This window comes from Oryza sativa, chromosome 12 (assembly GCF_034140825.1).
Source record: "Oryza sativa Japonica Group chromosome 12, ASM3414082v1".
NCBI classification, from domain to species: Eukaryota; Viridiplantae; Streptophyta; class Magnoliopsida; order Poales; family Poaceae; genus Oryza; species Oryza sativa.
The window spans coordinates 22,960,821-22,977,910 of NC_089046.1; the positions used below are offsets into that span (position 1 = coordinate 22,960,821).

At 43.9% G+C, this 17,090-nt stretch overlaps 2 protein-coding genes across 3 annotated transcripts; both read left to right on the plus strand.

Annotated features, from left to right (window-relative positions):
• The first annotated feature begins 12,028 nt into the window (after positions 1-12,028).
• Positions 12,029-13,610, plus strand: LOC112937408 (protein ALP1-like). The gene has a single exon (XM_026022017.2). The coding sequence runs from the start codon at positions 12,119-12,121 to the stop codon at positions 13,457-13,459; it is 1,341 nt and encodes a 446-aa protein (XP_025877802.1). The 5' UTR covers positions 12,029-12,118; the 3' UTR covers positions 13,460-13,610.
• Positions 13,611-14,285: 675 nt separating this feature from the next.
• LOC107277177 (uncharacterized) lies at positions 14,286-16,359 on the plus strand. Of its 2 annotated transcripts, XM_066306241.1 has the most exons (3): positions 14,286-14,384; positions 14,451-14,592; positions 15,049-16,359. In XM_066306241.1, the coding sequence occupies exons 1-3, from the start codon at positions 14,381-14,383 to the stop codon at positions 16,286-16,288; spliced, it is 1,386 nt and encodes a 461-aa protein (XP_066162338.1). In that variant the 5' UTR covers positions 14,286-14,380; the 3' UTR covers positions 16,289-16,359. The 2 variants fall into 2 exon arrangements, with proteins under 2 accessions (XP_066162338.1, XP_015619513.2); XM_015764027.3 differs by having other exon boundaries at positions 14,311-14,592.
• Positions 16,360-17,090: the final 731 nt, after the last annotated feature.

Here is a 17,090-nt window from a genome sequence, read left to right on the forward strand (position 1 = left end):
TTGCCTTCGCCGCTGCTGACTAGTGTTTCCGCCTGCACGGCTGGCCTTTATGCCGCCGTTGTTGGGCGTCTACGTCTTCACCGACCGGCTTGCCTTCGCCGCCGCCGACTGGTGTTTCCGCCTGCACGGCTGGCCTATTATGCCGCCGTTGTTGGGCGTCTACGTCTTCACCGACCGGCTTGCCTTCGCCGCTGCCGACTGGTGTTTCCGCCTGCACGGCTGGCCTATTATGCCGCCGTTGTTGGGCGTCTACGTCTTCACCGACCGGCTTGCCTTCGCCGCTGCCGACTGGTGTTTCCGCCTGCACGGCTGGCCTTTATGTCGCCGTTGTTGGGCGTCTACGTCTTCACCGACCGGCCGCCTCGTCCGCCGCCGACTGGTGCTTCCGCCTGCACGGCTGGCCTATTATGCCACCGTTGATGGGCGTCTGCGTCTTCACCGACCGGCCGCCTCATCCGCCGCCGACTGGTGTCACCGCCTACACGGCTGGCCTATTATGCCGCTGTTGTTGGGCACCTACATCTTCATCGCCGGTCGTCTCGTCTGCTGCTGACTAGTGCGCTTACCTCTACGTCTGGTTATACAGCTACCACTACTGATGGACATCATCGTCTTCCGTCGCCGACTGGTTATGCCGCCGCCGACTGGTGCTTTTATCTTCACAACTGCGCGTCTTCACCACCGGATTTCTACTTGGACATCTTCAACACATATCTTCAATCAAGCAATGACTATTCGATGACAAGAAGCTACAGTTCTCGACTCTATGTTTAGTTGTTTCCCAACTAATCAAAGAGTCGGGGGCTACACAAATACAAGGCTCAAAATTTGACAAATTTTATGTCAAGCTGAAGAAATCAATTCATCAACCCACGAGTCAACTCCAGGAGTCATTATCTTCATCTTTGCTTCGGAGCAGACATTCTACTTCAACAACTTCAAATATTTCGGTTTGGACGAGTTAGACAACAACATCAACTCTCCTCCAAGTGAAGCATCTACAATAGCCATAACATTAATTTGATGGATTATTGTCACTGACATCATCACCAGCACCTCTGCTTCATCGGCCCTGACATCTCCGCTGTTGCTAATGGATGATTATGTTTTCGCCGACTTATTATTTCACCTTGACGGTTGACCTACTATGCAAATGCTGATGAGCGTCTTCGTCATTATCATTGGTTGCGACACTGCTATTGACTGGATCACCGACATCGTCATCTTCATCATGTCAGTTGCATTTGTCGTCGCCAACTATTTTCTTCATCTCCATGATTGGTGGATTTTGTCATCGCCTTTGATTTGCCTCGTCTGTCACCGACTGATTATTTCGCTGCCATGGCTACACAACTTTATCGCTGGGCGCTTTCATCTTCATTGATGGCTGACCTGACTACTGCCGACTGGTTTCTTCGCCTCCACGGCTGTGCAACTTCATCACTTTTGATTGGTATCATTATCTTCACTACCACCAATATTTTTGCCACCTCTGGTGGGCAATATTATCTCTATGTTGGTCGTCTTGTCTTTATGCCAACTGCGTCAGCTACCATCAATGGACAATTTTGACTATGACAAAAGGACAAGCTATATGCTCAGGGGCTCATCAACTCAAGCGTGAGGATTATATCTCCAATTTGGACTTGTTCCAGATACATTCCACATGGATTCATAGTCATGAGTCTATTTTCTATGCTCAAAGACTGGACCAATTATTATTCCCCGTAAGGGCTATCAACCGAATACTTGCGCCAGTCGGGATTCAATTATTATATTTATTTTGGAGTATCCCATAAGGGATAATCATTCAGATCAGAAGCTATTCATATGAGCTACACTTGGTCTATATTACCCGGAAGATTTATTACTCGGGAGCATGTTACATGCGTCATCCTTTAAAGGGTGTCGAAGGCATATTTTTTGGCCTAGGCCTAATATGTCTGCAGCCCATATTTTCAGGTGTGGCCTGTCACGTTCTTTTAGGGACTTAGGCACTTTTTGCTTAGGCCAAAGTGCGCGTGATCAAGTGCCCAATACCTTAAAATCCTTTTATACCGCAGTTACTCAACTTTTTAGGAGTTGGTACAATGCATCTTAAAAGGTGTCAAACAGTAAAGCTTTATATAGCTGCCCCGCTGACTTTTTAATATAGTCATGGTGCTGTTTGGGTTTTTAAGCAATTGATTGGATACAATATCGTTGCTTTTTGCCACGTAAGTGTGCATTTTTATTGACCAATATTATGGCTTAGGCTGATTATATATTGTGGTCATTTTTCAGGCGGTTGGTAAATCCTTTATGAGTTTATTTACACGGATTTTATACCACATATGCCATATATTTTCAGGTGTGGTGGAACCATGTGTCTTTTAGGGACTTAAGCACATCTGTTAAAGCAGTGTGCGCATGGCGTATGCCCAATACTTTGGAAATTTCTTTATTCACAACATACAAGCTTCTTTATAGCTATTTTGCTATGTGAATTTTCAATGATGTAGCCAACTTTAGGTTACACTCATCATATTTTACAAAGCAGTCGGTATATCACTTGGATCATATTATTCGAGGATTCACACCGCATATGCTATATATTGGTATCAAGTCACTTGGTTGACTACGATTATCAAAACCACTCGTCGGTGCACCTGACTTTATTTTCCAGCCCTCCACAGTCTTCAGATTTGGTAAAAGTACTCGGGAGACCATGACAAAGATGATTGAAGCACTCGGCTTTGGAGTAATCTGGTTCGAGAGAAGATTATCTTTTCGACTGCGAAGGTCTCAGGGGCTACTGTGGATATTATGGGTACCCCATACCCATACGGCATGGTTATCCGACTAGTCATAGGGGATAACTTATATCTATGGAATATGTAATAGATCATGACTCGGGTATTACGTTTCCTTATATATTACGGAACAGCCTAAAGTCCTGGTTTGATAATATTGTAAAGTAGATTTAGGAAACCGATACCGTATTGGTTAAGGTTTCTATCTTGTAATCCTGCCCCCCACCCTATATAAGGTGGGCAGGAGGCCCTCTAGGGGGCATGAGACAACCTGATCGTCAGATCAATACACACTCGGTGGATTCAAATCCCCAAACAGGAGTAGGGTATTACCTCTCTTTGGAGTAGGGTATTACCTCTCTTTGAGAGGGCCTGAACCTGTCTAAATCTTTTGTCTCTGCTGTTTAGATATCTTGTCAGTTGCAGGATCAAACTGACTGGCACGCACGCTTCTCAACAAACTTTGGACCTGCACTAAAGCTAAGCAGATCTCCCAGGCCAGGCCCGTGTGTGTAACAAACTTTGGACCTGCACTAAAGCTAAGCACGCCCGCTTCTCAACAAACTTTGGACCTGCACTAAAGCTAAGTAGATTCTCAACAAACTTTGGACCTGCACTAAAGCTAAGCAGATCTCCCAGGCCAGGCCCGTGCGTGTAACAAACTTTGGACCTGCACTAAAGCTAAGCACGCCCGCTTCTCAACAAACTTTGGACCTGCACTAAAGCTAAGTAGATCTCCCAGGCCAGGCCCGTGCGTGTTTTTCGCATCAACATGTGACAGCCCAGCCCAGGGTCCAGAAACGGCATTGGTCCCATCTCATTTAGTTAGACCACACCTAACACTGCAACTCACTGGGTTTTTCGTCCTCGCTTTAACGCAAAAATTCCAGAATCGGAGTTGTAGTGACTGGGCTGCTCATCCTTATAAGCTGCTCCCTCTCTTCTCAAATTGGCGAGGTGGGAACTAAAGCTAGCTAGCTGTGACTTGCTTGCTCGCTAGCTGATGCTGCTGCACTTGGGCCAAAGGCCCAGCTACTGCTTGGGCTGCCGGCCTGCTGCTGCTAGCTAGCCTTTTTTTGTTTCTTTTTTCTTTTTTCTTTTTTTTAGGGTGTTACACAACACCATCATCAATCCCATTTAAATTGGACTAGGGCTATTACCTGATAAGGGGCCTGCACCAGTATAATCCTTGTCTTCTGTTTCCCAATTCTCTAATCATCTAGTCTACAAGTATCACTCGTCGATAATTTGATTCATTTTTAAATATATACTTTTATGTATATATATAGTTTTATGGAGAGCCGAGGGTGGAGAATAGACACAGTATGTGGTCTCTTATCAACTCAATTAGACAATTCTCTAATCTGCCGTGGCTCGTTTTGGGGGACTTCAACGAGGCCTTGTGGCAGTTTGAACACTTTTCAGTGAGACAAAGGAATGAAACACAAATGCAATCCTTTCGGGATGTTCTGCAAACGTGTGATTTACATGCCTTGGGTTTTTCCGGAGTGCCCTATACATATGACAACAGAAGAGAGGGAAGGAACAACATCAGAGTTCGTCTGGACAGGGCTCTTGCAGATAATGACTGGAGGGAGATGTTTGGTAATGCCAGGGTGTCTCACTTAACTTCGACTCGGTCAGATCATTGCCCAATATCTGTTTGTTTCTCTCCTGAGGATTGTCGGCCGTTTCACACAAAATGTTTGCATTATGAAATATGCTGGGAAAGGGAACCATCCCTACAGGAGGTAATCACTGATGCCTGGTCAGAGGGTGTTTCAAAGTCAGATCTCGGTGAAATTAGTACTGCCCTCCATAGAGTGATGACAAGGTTGCATTCCTGGAGTAAGGTGAAGGTCAAGAATGTTGGGAAGGAACTAGAGAAAGCAAGGAAGAGGCTTACTTCTCTCCTTGTTTCTGATGCAGAGAGCAGTCTGGTTCGTCAGGCATTGGATCATTTAAATGAACTTCTCTATCGTGAAGAAATGTTATGGCTGCAAAGATCACGTATCAACTGGCTAAAGGAGGGAGACCGTAACACACGTTTCTTTCACAGCAAAGGAGTATGGAGAGCGAAAAAGAACAAAATTTCTGCACTCCGGGATGCCAGTGGCACTGTTCACCATTTGACAAATGTGATGGAGCAAATGGCAACAGACTATTTTAAAACCCTGTTTTCTGCCGACCCAAATTTGGACCACTCTAGAGTTACAACCTTAATCCAAGAGAAGGTTACGGCTGAGATGAATGAAGCTCTTTGCAAGGCTTTCTCTGATGAAGAGATATCCCATGCCGTTTTCTAGATTGGGCCGCTTAAGGCGCCCGGGCCAGATGGATTTCCAGCACGTTTCTTCCAGCGGAATTGGGGTCTTTTAAAGGAGGAGGTAGTGAAGGCGGTGAAGGAATTTTTCAATACGGGGGTGATGCCTGCGGGTGTAAATGAAACTGCTATTGTTCTCATCCCGAAAGTTGATCAGCCAATAGAGCTGCGGGATTATAGGCCCATCAGTCTGTGCAACGTACTGTATAAAGTGGTCTCTAAATGTTTGGTTAACAGACTTCGACCGATTTTAGATGAACTTATCTCCCCAAATCAAAGTGCTTTCGTCCCTGGGAGAATGATTACAGATAATGCGCTCATTGCCTTTGAGTGCTTTCATTCAATTCAAAAGAATAAGAAGTTGTCATCAGCTACTTGTGCTTATAAATTGGATCTGTCAAAAGCCTATGATAGGGTCGATTGGAAGTTTTTGGAGCAATCAATGTACAAGCTGGGTTTCGCTCATTGTTGGGTTAATTGGATAATGTCGTGTATAACCTCGGTGAGATATTCGGTTAAATTTAATGGGACCCTGCTTAGCACATTTGCTCCTTCAAGGGGTTTGCGCCAAGGTGACCCCTTATCTCCCTTCCTCTTCCTATTTGTGGTAGACGGACTTTCGCTGTTGCTTGAGGAGAGGGTAGCCCAAGGAGCCTTGTCCCCGGTTCACATCTGTCGTCGGGCTCCTGGTATATCCAACCTGCTCTTCACTGATGATACCCTTCTCTTTTTCAAAGCAACTAGTGAGCAAGCAAATGTAGTGATGAATGTTCTAGCAGACTATGCCTGGTGCACTGGTCAACTGATTAACCAGGAGAAATGCTCTATTATGTTTGGTGAAGCTTCTCCTCCCGATGTCCAGGAATCTGTTAGAAGTGTTCTGCAAGTGGGGAGCACCAGCTTTGATGACAAGTATCTGGGTTTTCCAACGCCGGAAGGAAGGATGAATAAAGGCAAATTTCAAAGCTTACAAGAGAAGCTGTGCAAAAGAATCATGCAGTGGGGTGAGAATTTTCTGTCCAGCGGAGGGAAGGAAATTTTGATTAAGGCTGTTTTGCAGGCCATAACTGTTTATGTTATGGGGATTTTTAAACTCCCAGATTCGATCTGTGATGAGCTAACTAAGCTCACCCGTAACTTCTGGTGGGGATCTGAAAAGGGGAAGAGGAAAGCACATTGGAAATCTTGGGACTGTATCACCAAACCAAAACATTGTGGTGGCTTGGGTTTTAGGGACTTTAGACTGTTTAACCAAGCGCTGTTGGCAAGACAGGCCTGGAGACTAATAGAAAATCCTCACAGCTTGTGTGTGCAAGTTTTGAAAGCTAAATATTATCCGAATGGCAGTCTGATAGACACTTCTTTCGGTGGAAACGCTTCCTCGGGTTGGAGAGCGATTGAATATGGTTTGGAGCTGTTGAAAAAGGGTCTCATCTAGCGAGTGGGAAATGGCAGGTCAATCAAAATCTGGCGAGACCCATGGTTGCCCAGGGATTTTTCACGAAGACCTATTACTCCAAAAGGAAATTGTAGGTTAAAATGGGTGGCTGATTTGCTAGACCAAAATGGGAGCTGGGATAGGGATGTCATCTCTCAGCTTTTCTGGCCTTTGGATGGTGAAATAATCAAATCAATAAGGCTCTCCAGTCGGCAGGACGAGGATTTTATCGCTTGGTATCCTGATAAAATGGGTCAGTTTTCGATTAGAAGTGCTTATATGTTAGCTGTTCAGCTCGCAAATGCTGGGGAGAGCTCTAGCTCCTCAGGAAATGATACTAAGAAAGTGTGGAATCATGTCTGGAAGTGTAATATCCCCCAAAAGGTCAAAGTGTTCTCATGGAGAGCTATCTCAAACTGTCTTCCCACTATGGTGAATAAAAAGAAACGAAACCCGGAATTGTCGGACGTCTGCAGTTTCTGCGGCCTGGAGCCTGAAGATGTGGCCCATGCTTTGTGGCGTTGTCCGCATGCCAGGCGATACTGGGACCTAATGAGCTCTGAGATGCAAGTACAACGTATCCTGTATGGGTCTGGGGAGGGTTCTGATTGGATCCTTGACTTTCTGGAATCAATTTCAGAGGATGATCGTCCTGTCTTTCTTATGTCACTGTGGCGAATCTGGTATACACGAAATGAGATTACTCACGATAAAGCGGCGCCACCTGTGGAAGTTTCTAAACGCTTTGTTCGGAGTTATGTAAACTCTCTGAAGGAAATTAAAGCTCGGCCGAATGCAAACTTGGGATCTGGGAAGCATGTAATTGGGGAAGACAGGCCCAAGTGCAAGAAGCAATCTGTCTTGGCAAAATGGGAGAAACCTCCAAGTGGATGGATGAAGCTGAATGTCGATGGCTCCTATCAGGAGGATAACATAGGGGAAATCAGTGCTATCCTGCGGAACAGCACTGGAGATGTAATTTTTGCAGCCTGTGGCTTTGTTGAGCAGTGCCAGAGTGCGCTGGAAGCAGAAATTTTGGCTTGCAAGGAAGGTATCGGACTGGCTCTCCAATGGACCCTTCTACCGATTATCATTGAATCTGACTGTGCGGAGGCGTTACAGCTGATTCTTTCTGAAGGGAAGCTGCGATCGGTGAATAAGTTTTTAGTCAGGGAGATCCAAGGCATGGTGAAGGGGGCTAGGGAGATGAAACTGAAGAAGGTGAACAGGAACTGTAATCACATCAGCCATGTTTTAGCTAATAAAGGCAGGTGTGAGTCCCTTATGGACTTTTGGCCGGACGGAAGTTGTAACTTTATTTCCGAAGTTATGTCTATGGACAGCTATGGCTAAGTAATAAAGTTCCTGTTTTTCCCCGCAAAAAAAAAACACTAAGTCCCTATTTATATCTCACCCTAAAATTTTTCACCCTGTCACATCGAACGTTTGAACACATGTACGAAGTATTAAATATAGGCTAAAAAATAACTAATTGCACAGATTGCGACTAATTTGCTAGACGAATCTTTTAAGCCTAATTGCTACGTGATTTGACAAAGTGATGCTACAGTAAACATTTTTTAATGACGGATTAAATAGGCTTAATAAATTCGTCTCGCGGGTTACTGACGGATTCTGTAATTAGTTTTTTTATTAGTGCCCGAACACCCCATGCGGCACATTATATAATACCTAATGTGACACGCCGAAACATTACACCCCTAGATCTAAACACCACCTAAATGTGACACATTCTAGTACAATGAATCTAGACAGAGATATATTCAAATTCTTGTAGTAATAAGATATGTCATATCGTTTTGTTAAGACGGAGAGAGTACACAGTACAATTGCGTTTTTTCATTGAAAAATTACCAACTTGTTGCTTGAAGATGCAGCTACAAACTACTCCCGCTGTCCCACAAATATTCAAACCCTAGATTCCGAAGGTAGAAAGAAGGAGAAGGACAATGGACAAAAATGTCCCTATTTAATAGATAAGTTATGTTGGTGGATAGGTAGTTGAGGGGTATTGAAAGAATAAAATTTCTTGATTTATAAGTCGATGGTAGATAAGAATATAGGAGTTGATTTATTTTGGGACAAATTCAAAATCTAGAAGTTGATTTATTTTAAGATGGAGGGAGTACTATACAACAAAGTAAACACTAGCATAAGAACAATTAATGATATAGAATCTCTAAGAGACTTGGGAGTTGGGAGTTAGGACAGATAGGTTTAGGGTCTATTCACTGCAACTAGCTGTAGCCGCTACAGTGACTACATTGTTTTTACACACTGTTACTGTTGGTGTAGTTGCAGTTGCTGCTGCAGCAAGCTGCACGAACAGGGCCTTACACGTGACAAACAGGTTTGGTGACGATCCAATCATCCAATGGAAGAATCGTTCCGTAGAATTGTTAACCGTTTTAAAATCCCTTGTCGATCGCCACAAAATTAAGGACGAGCCAGCCAAGTTGGCTAGGATATGCACATACAACTTCAGTTCAATTTGGGTGGTGGCTACTATACGGAATCGCTAACTTTCATTTAATAGAACTTTCAGGTACTACAATAAATCCATCAATCTCAAGTCCACAATTAATGTCACGACTTTATTTCTTGGAGTTTGAAATCAACTATACATAAAATACTCCTAGAAAGAAAAACATAAATACAATGTAATATGTTTACTTCCTACATCCTAAAATCAATATTTTAGTTACCTAGTAACCTAGGGCACACGAGAGTACTATCGAAATTCGTAATACTAGTTTAATAGTATAGCCAACTATTAGCTCCAAATCATCTATAGTAATTTAATAGCAAATTCATACAATAGTTGTTTATTATACTATTAATACATGGTCCTACTTGTCATACACACATTACGTCTTAGAGTCTGTAGCCAGCTGCTTTTCTCTCTTATCTTTTATCTCTTTAAAATATTTTTATAGCCAACTAATAGTCTGCTATTGTATCTGCTCTTAGTTGTATTTTGGGCACTTGTATTTTAGAATGGAGGGGTAGTATCTTATTTAGTGTCCAAACTAGCTAGACTGATAGGCTAGATATTAATTTGAAAAAACTTTGTGTACAGTAGGTCAATTTTTTTTTTCATTCTCAGTGTATTATTTTCCAGGTTGTCTATCAACAACTACAACGCTGAGCTTGTGAGGTTAGGGCATCCACAATGTATCACTAAAGTGGGCATTATGCAATAAATGCAGCTCTAAGGACAGGCAATATACATTGTGGAGGTAGTCCATATGGCATTAATTGCTAAAGCAGTCTTTAGCTATATGGGCTGGCCACAAGGAAATAAAATACAATACTTTTTCAGTTCACTGTGTACAAATGAATATAAAATCTAAAGCAGTTGGTGCTGGTGCGTGAGCAGCCGAGCAGGTGTCCGTTGAAGTAGCCATTGCTGCTGGGTGTTGGCTCTCCTTCTCCATGCTCCTATAAAACAGACCAACAAGAGATTTCAGTTTGTATCTCTTCATTTCATCAGGAGATGGATTCATCCAACCAAAAATTCATAGATCTTCTCAGTCAAGACTCTCCAAACCATGCAGAAAAGCCTAGCCACAACTCCCCTCCCCAACAATTCCCCAATAATTTTCCCCAATCTCAGTTTACCCAAAGCTTCAACCCACATTTTTTACACAATTTCTATCCATTTCATTCCCCAAGCAACTATCCACCATATGGTCATTCTCCTCCCAGCTTTCAAGGTACTCCTCCAAGCTTTCAAGGTATTCCACATCAAGGAAATTGGGCACAACCTAATTTAGCCAGCTTACAAGGTTTCCATTTGCAAGAAAATATGGTGCACTCACCAAATCAGGGGTTTGGAACTGCAAACCACCAAGCAATATTTGCACTGCAACACCCCTCAGTTAGAGCCACTCCCAACAGTTCTTTCCATGGGTCGGAGTCATCGACTCCCTGCCCTGCAAGACAACAAGAAGCGCCAGTTAATCTCGAGTCGTCAAGTGAAAGCAGCGAAGACAGAGGTGAGGAGAGCAACACGCACCAATTGGACAGAAGAGGAGAACTTACGGTTAATTAGTGCTTGGTTGAGCAACTCGGTTGATCCTACAGATGGAAATGACAAAAAGGGAGAGTATTATTGGAAGGATGTGGCTGATGAGTTCAATAACAACCGTCCTACAAATGGCCACAAGAGGACAGTCAAGCAATTGAAGACACACTGGGGAAATGTTAAGAAGGACATTGGGAAGTTTTGTGGAGTTTATGCTCAAGTTAGACGTACCTGTACCAGTGGACACTCTGATGACATGATCATGGAAAAAGCTCATCTATGGTACAAGAATCAATCAAATCAGAAGAAGCCTTTCACCTTAGAGTATATGTGGAGAGAGCTCAAGGATCAACCAAAATGGCGAAGTATTATCAAAAAGGAAGAAAACAAGAACAAGAGGACTAAGATTTCTGAGTCAGGAGCTTACACATCCTCATCAAACCAAGAGACTGAAGAAGAATCATCAAACAAAGAGAGACACCCCGAGGGACAGAAGAAAGCAAAAGAGAGATTAAAAGGAAAAGGAAAAGGAAAAGCTCAATCTTCTCCGTTGGGGAACCAGCCATCTCAGAACATAGTTTTGTACAACGAAGCTATGAAAATTAAAGCTGAAGCATTATTGAAATCAGCAGAGGCAACAGCAAAATCAGCAGAGGCAAAACGGGAACAAATAAGGATGGAAAAGTGGCAGGCATACATTAAACTGGAAGAAAAAGATACCTCTAATTTTAGTGGAGAAGCTGAGAAGGCATGAAGCTATGTTGAACAAATTATCTAAAGAACTAGCTGAGGAATAAAGGAGAAGCATGTTATTGTTCCACTGTAGTGCTTAGTGTATGATAAGTTTAGTTGTCAAATTTGGTGTATTGCTGATGTACTTGTCATTTTCAGAATTTAGCTCTAGTACTAATGTAAAAGCTTAGTGTACGATTAATTTAGTTGGCAAATTTTTGTGTATTGTTGATGTACTTGTCAATTTCAGAATTTAGCTCTAGTACTAATGTAAAAGCTTTTACTATATCCCCACTTGTATTATGCAAGAAATCACATTTTTTACCGCACATCTCTGCTCTTAATATTATTTTTCATTCATGAGTCATGATAATCTTCATGAATACATTGCAGTACAGAAAAACCCATACTTACAAGATGTAGGGATAATTTTCTTCGCAATTCAGTTATTACTCCATACCTGCACATATAACCATAATAAGAAATATAGATGATAAGCAAAACATAGCTGTTGGAATAGTGCCAAAAGGAAGAAATAGTTGTCACAAACTAGCTGTTGGAATGCTGCCAAAAGTAAAAAATAGCTGTTGCAAACTAGCTGTTGGAATGCTGCCAAAAGTAAAATATAGCTGTTGCAAACAAGCTGTTGGAAATGTATCCTACATATAAGAGATGAAGTGAGGAAGACACTACTCACATTCTCACTACCCACTTCATTCAGCCTCTTGGAAGATACCACTCCCCTCTCACTGCCCCCTCCATTCAGCCTCAACCAACTTAGGAAAATGTCAGCCAACTCCCAAGAACAATCTAATCGTATAGAAGATTCTCTCACCAGTTCCAATCTAGAAGAGTTGATGTGGGAAGAAATCAATGACCCTATGGAGGCTGAAATTGAAGATCAGATTGAAGCAGAGCTAGAGGCAGAACTAGCTGGACCATCTACTCAGCGTGGGGGCTACACACGCAGGTACATCAACAGGGATCATGAAGAGGATCATAACAGATTGTTTGCTAAATACTATTATGACAATCCTTTGTACACTGATGACCAATTTCGTCGGAGATTTCGCATGAGAAAGCATCTATTTTTGCGCATTGTTGAAGCTCTTGGTGTTTGGTCCCCATATTTTCGTCTAAGACGAGATGCATTTGGCAAGATGGGTCTATCGCCACTGCAGAAATGCACGGCTGCCATCAGAATGTTGGCATATGGTACACCAGCTGACCTTATGGATGAAACCTTTGGAGTAGCAGAAACAACAGCAATGGAAAGCATGATTAATTTTGTTCAAGGTGTGAGGCATTTATTTGGTCAGCAATATCTTAGGAGGCCTACTCAAGAGGATACTCAACGTTTACTTCAATTTGGAGAGGCACATGGGTTCCCTAGAATGTTAGGTAGCCTTGATTGCATGCATTGGCAATGGGAAAATTGCCCGGTTGCGTGGAAAGGGCAATTCCCCCGTGGTGATTATGGAGTATCGACTATCATGCTAGAAGCAGTTGCCTCTGCTGATATATGGATTTGGCATGCATTTTTTGGGGTTGCTGGTTCTAACAATGATATTAACGTATTGGACCAGTCACCATTGTTCACTGAGGTACTACAAGGAAGAGCACCTACTGTTCAGTTTACAGTTAATGGGTCTGACTATAATATGGGATATTATTTAGCTGATGGTATTTATCCAGAGTGGGCAGCATTTGTGAAATCTATCAAGAGACCTCTGAATGACAAAGCTAAATTGTTCGCACAACGCCAAGAATCAGCAAGAAAAGATGTGGAACGAGCTTTTGGGGTTTTACAGAAACGTTGGGCCATCATACGTCACCCAGCGCGTCTTTGGGAAAGGGAAGAACTGGCTGATATCATGTATGCATGTATAATTTTGCATAACATGATAGTTGAGGATGAAAGAGGCACCTATGATATACCGGATGACAATACATATGAGCAAGGACATTTTTCGGCACAAATGGCAGGGCTTCACCATGGCCCAATCTATGGATTTGAAGACGTCCTAGAGAAAAACTTGTTGATTCGTGATCGAGCAACCCATCGTCGTCTCAAGCAAGATTTGATGGAACACATATGGCAAAAGTTTGCTGGCCAACAACATTAGAATTTATTACTTTTATCACTCTTGACTAGTTTATTAGTTTGTTATTAATCTTGTACTTTGCTAGTTTGTATTCATGCTCTCATCTTAATTTGCTAGTTTGTATTCAGGAACCGAATTTAAGATTTACATGTTTCTTGGACTGAGATTTTAACTATTTGTATTTTGACTCCGATTTGTTCTCTTTTACTTTTTTTTAAATAACTCAAGCACAACCAGAACTGGATATTCAACCACAAGATGAACACATATATTATTGTTGCACTAAATGAATCGAGCTGCATGCATACGACTTGCCTCCAGCAACCAGATCAGGACATCAATAACCTCTAGTGCCAAGCAAATCATTAAAATCCCAAAGGAATATAGAACTAGGTGATGATTAACCTGCATTGCATCTGTGCTTTCGTCTCAGCTGAGAGACGTGCCTGCTAGCTTCTTGTCACAAGCTGCAGCCTTGCCGTGGCCGTCCGTCCCCCGCGCGCTAGCTTGCGGGACTCTAGCCGGCCGGCCGCTGCGCGCTCGCCGCTCCCGCGATCGGCCGGATGGCCGTCTGGCCGCCACGCGCTTGCCGCCGGCTGCCGAGTTCACGCGCTCGTCGCTCCCGTGGCTGGCCGGCTCCTGGCAGCCGTCCGCTCCTCCAGATTTCCGCCCGGCGACGGTAGGGTTTCACCTTGCTCGCGCGAATTGGGGATCTGAGGCGGAGGAGAGACGGGGAAGTTGAGAAGAAGAGATATTTTATTTACACGTGGGACCCACCTTATCTTCACATAGGCTACAAACATTGTGAGATTTGCTATAACTGATGCCTCCTGCTGTGGGACCCACTCTTATGGGCTGCTTCATACATATACATTGCTCATGCCCTTATATATTTGCTTCCTACATTTCTCTCCTCCGAACTTCTGCACATGAGAAGAAACAATGGGTAGGTTCATTCACTATTCTAAGTGGCAGGAAGTAAAGACTGTCAACAATTATGCTTTGTTTATAGGATACATGTCGATGGCCGTCAGGGTGATGGGCTATCTTGTGGTTTTATGGACAACCGTTATCCTCCTTGGCGGTTTTGTATCAGCGCTAGAGAAGAAGGATTTTTGGTGTTTCACAATAATTACCCTCGTCCAGACAATCGGGTTAGTTTGGTTTTCAATTAGTCTTGCATATTCAATTTTTCACTACTAGGGTTGCCCCGTGTATTAGAATAGCTAGATTTGCTATTGATTATACTTTTTATATATAACTGATATAGGAATTCAGCCCCCATGTCTACATATGGATATACACAATCAAAGAGTTGCTGCCTATACCAAATTTGCTATGGAATTACAATTGTGAATATCACCGCTAGCCATGCTCAGTATCAATAATGAAGTTATAACTTATGAAAAGAATTAGACAATATAGATTATTAATGTGTTTATCAATACAAAAATAAAGAAATTCCAATTGATTTACACTGGGAGGAAAAGGCGCCATGCATATACTACCTCTATGCACAAACATATGACATTGGTTAGTTTAATTTTGAGCTAAGCAACGTCAAACAAAAAAAATATGGAGGGAGCATTAATTTCCTTTCACTCTTTCAGGGTCTCCACTGTATTTCCGAGAGAAAATCTGAAGAAAATTGTGTTGTCGTACATCCTGGGCTTTGTATCGACTACATATACCTTTTACGTACCCAAAAACAGCAAGGATGACAAGAATATTAGAGCTGAAAATATGAAGGATGAAGATGGTGATGGTGGGCGCAGGACCAGCAAGGAAAAACCCAAGCATTGGCCACGGTGGCTGCGTAGATTGGCGGCATTTGTCGCTTATCTGGTACAGCAGCTGGTGTTCGCCGTCGTAGCGGGGCCTCTCGCGCTTGCCGTAGCGGTGCTGTACGCTTGCGGGCTGGTCATCACCACCGGCCTCGCCGCTTGGCGCCTGCTGCATCGCGACTACGGCGACGGCAGCAACAACCTGCGGCCGGCGCTGGACGTGCTCTACACCATGGTACTCCTCCAGGGCGTGCTCTCCTACTACCGCTTCTCCTCGGACTTCTGGCAATCAAGGCTGACAAACAACGTGGCCAAGGCGTACAACTTCCACCACTGGCGTCATTTTTATGCATTCGTATCGTTGCGTAGGTACATCCATGAAACGAGGATCGGGTGCGAGAAGGACCCGTCCTTCGCCAAACGAAGGAATTTGGTTAAGTATGCCGTGGACACCATGATTGAGTCTGAATTTCCAAACTGCTGGAGCTTCGTCTGCGGGGCAAGCATCCTCGGTGCGCTTCTTGAGAACCCCAAGCTGGAAGAGCAACACAGCCTCATCAAGGAGCACCTGGCCTGGTCGCCCTCCGGCGCCGGCGACTTGCTCCAGAAGCTGGTTCAGTCGTTGGATCCCGCGAGGGGATACCATTACATAACAAGCATCTCCGCGGCGCGGATCCTTGCACACCTCGCCGGTGATCTCCGCCGCGAGCAGCTCAATTTCCCGCAAGGCATCCACTCGATTGCCTCGCTGGTGGAGCCCCCCGGCGATGAGAAGGGTGACGAGTACAACGCCTTGGAACACTTCCAAGAGCTGATGGTGGAGGGCCTTCGTCTCCTTGCGAAACTCGTCTCCGACGAGGAATGGTGCCGTGTCATTGCTGAGAAGGAAGGCCTGCTCGCCAAGATCATGGTGCCACTACGTTCTGACATGCACCACACTAAGTACCACTCCGTTTGTAGTGATTCGGAGAGGCCGATCTGCAGAGAAATGATCGGCGCGTCCATCCAAGTGATGCGCCAATCTGGTGACTACTCCTGGCGCCACCGGCGAGATGGTACGCTGTGAAATCTCAGGCAACACGGACGCAATGACCAGCCTGGAGAGTATTGTCCACTGCGACCGATGCGATGATTGCCTGCTCATGGAAGGAGCACTGGAGATCTACAGCCGACTGCGGCGTGGGGACGACGCACCTTCGACCATAGCAACAATGAGAGAGCATTTCATCAAGAGACTGGTGCTCATCTTCACTCAACATACCACTGCTGAAGATGACAGAGTCGATTTGCTGGCTGGTGAAATGCTTGCGAAGCTATGTTCCCATGGCAAAGAAAACACCACCAAAATCCTGCGAGCAAAACAAGATGTGATCGGTGATCTCACCGGCATGCTTGAAGACAAAATCACCAAGTGCGGTATAATCGCAGCGCAAATTCTGGAGCATTTGTGTATTCATCACTCTGACGATGATGAATGTGCCCAGAACCTCAAAGAACGTATAAAGTTTGGGATGCTAAAGGTACCAACCAAAAAAAAAAGAAGAAGCATGCATATGCTTTGTTTTTGTCAACATGTTATACTGATGATAGACTTACTTTTGCAGGTGCTTGCAAAACCGCGTGACGAATATGTGAATAGAGAAACTCTCACAGCAGTTTTATCTCTAAGTGTGACGATATCACGCAACTTAATGAATGCCCGAGATTTACCTCCTCTGTTCGATGCTATTACCAGTGAAGCCGGCGGCTTCAGCATTCTAGGTAAGGTCCAGCTCCAGAAGATGATCGAGAGATCAAGTTGTTTAAATACGGCCAACGAACTGAAAACAGTGAAGCTTGTCGCGGATTTATTAATACTAACTGTTAAA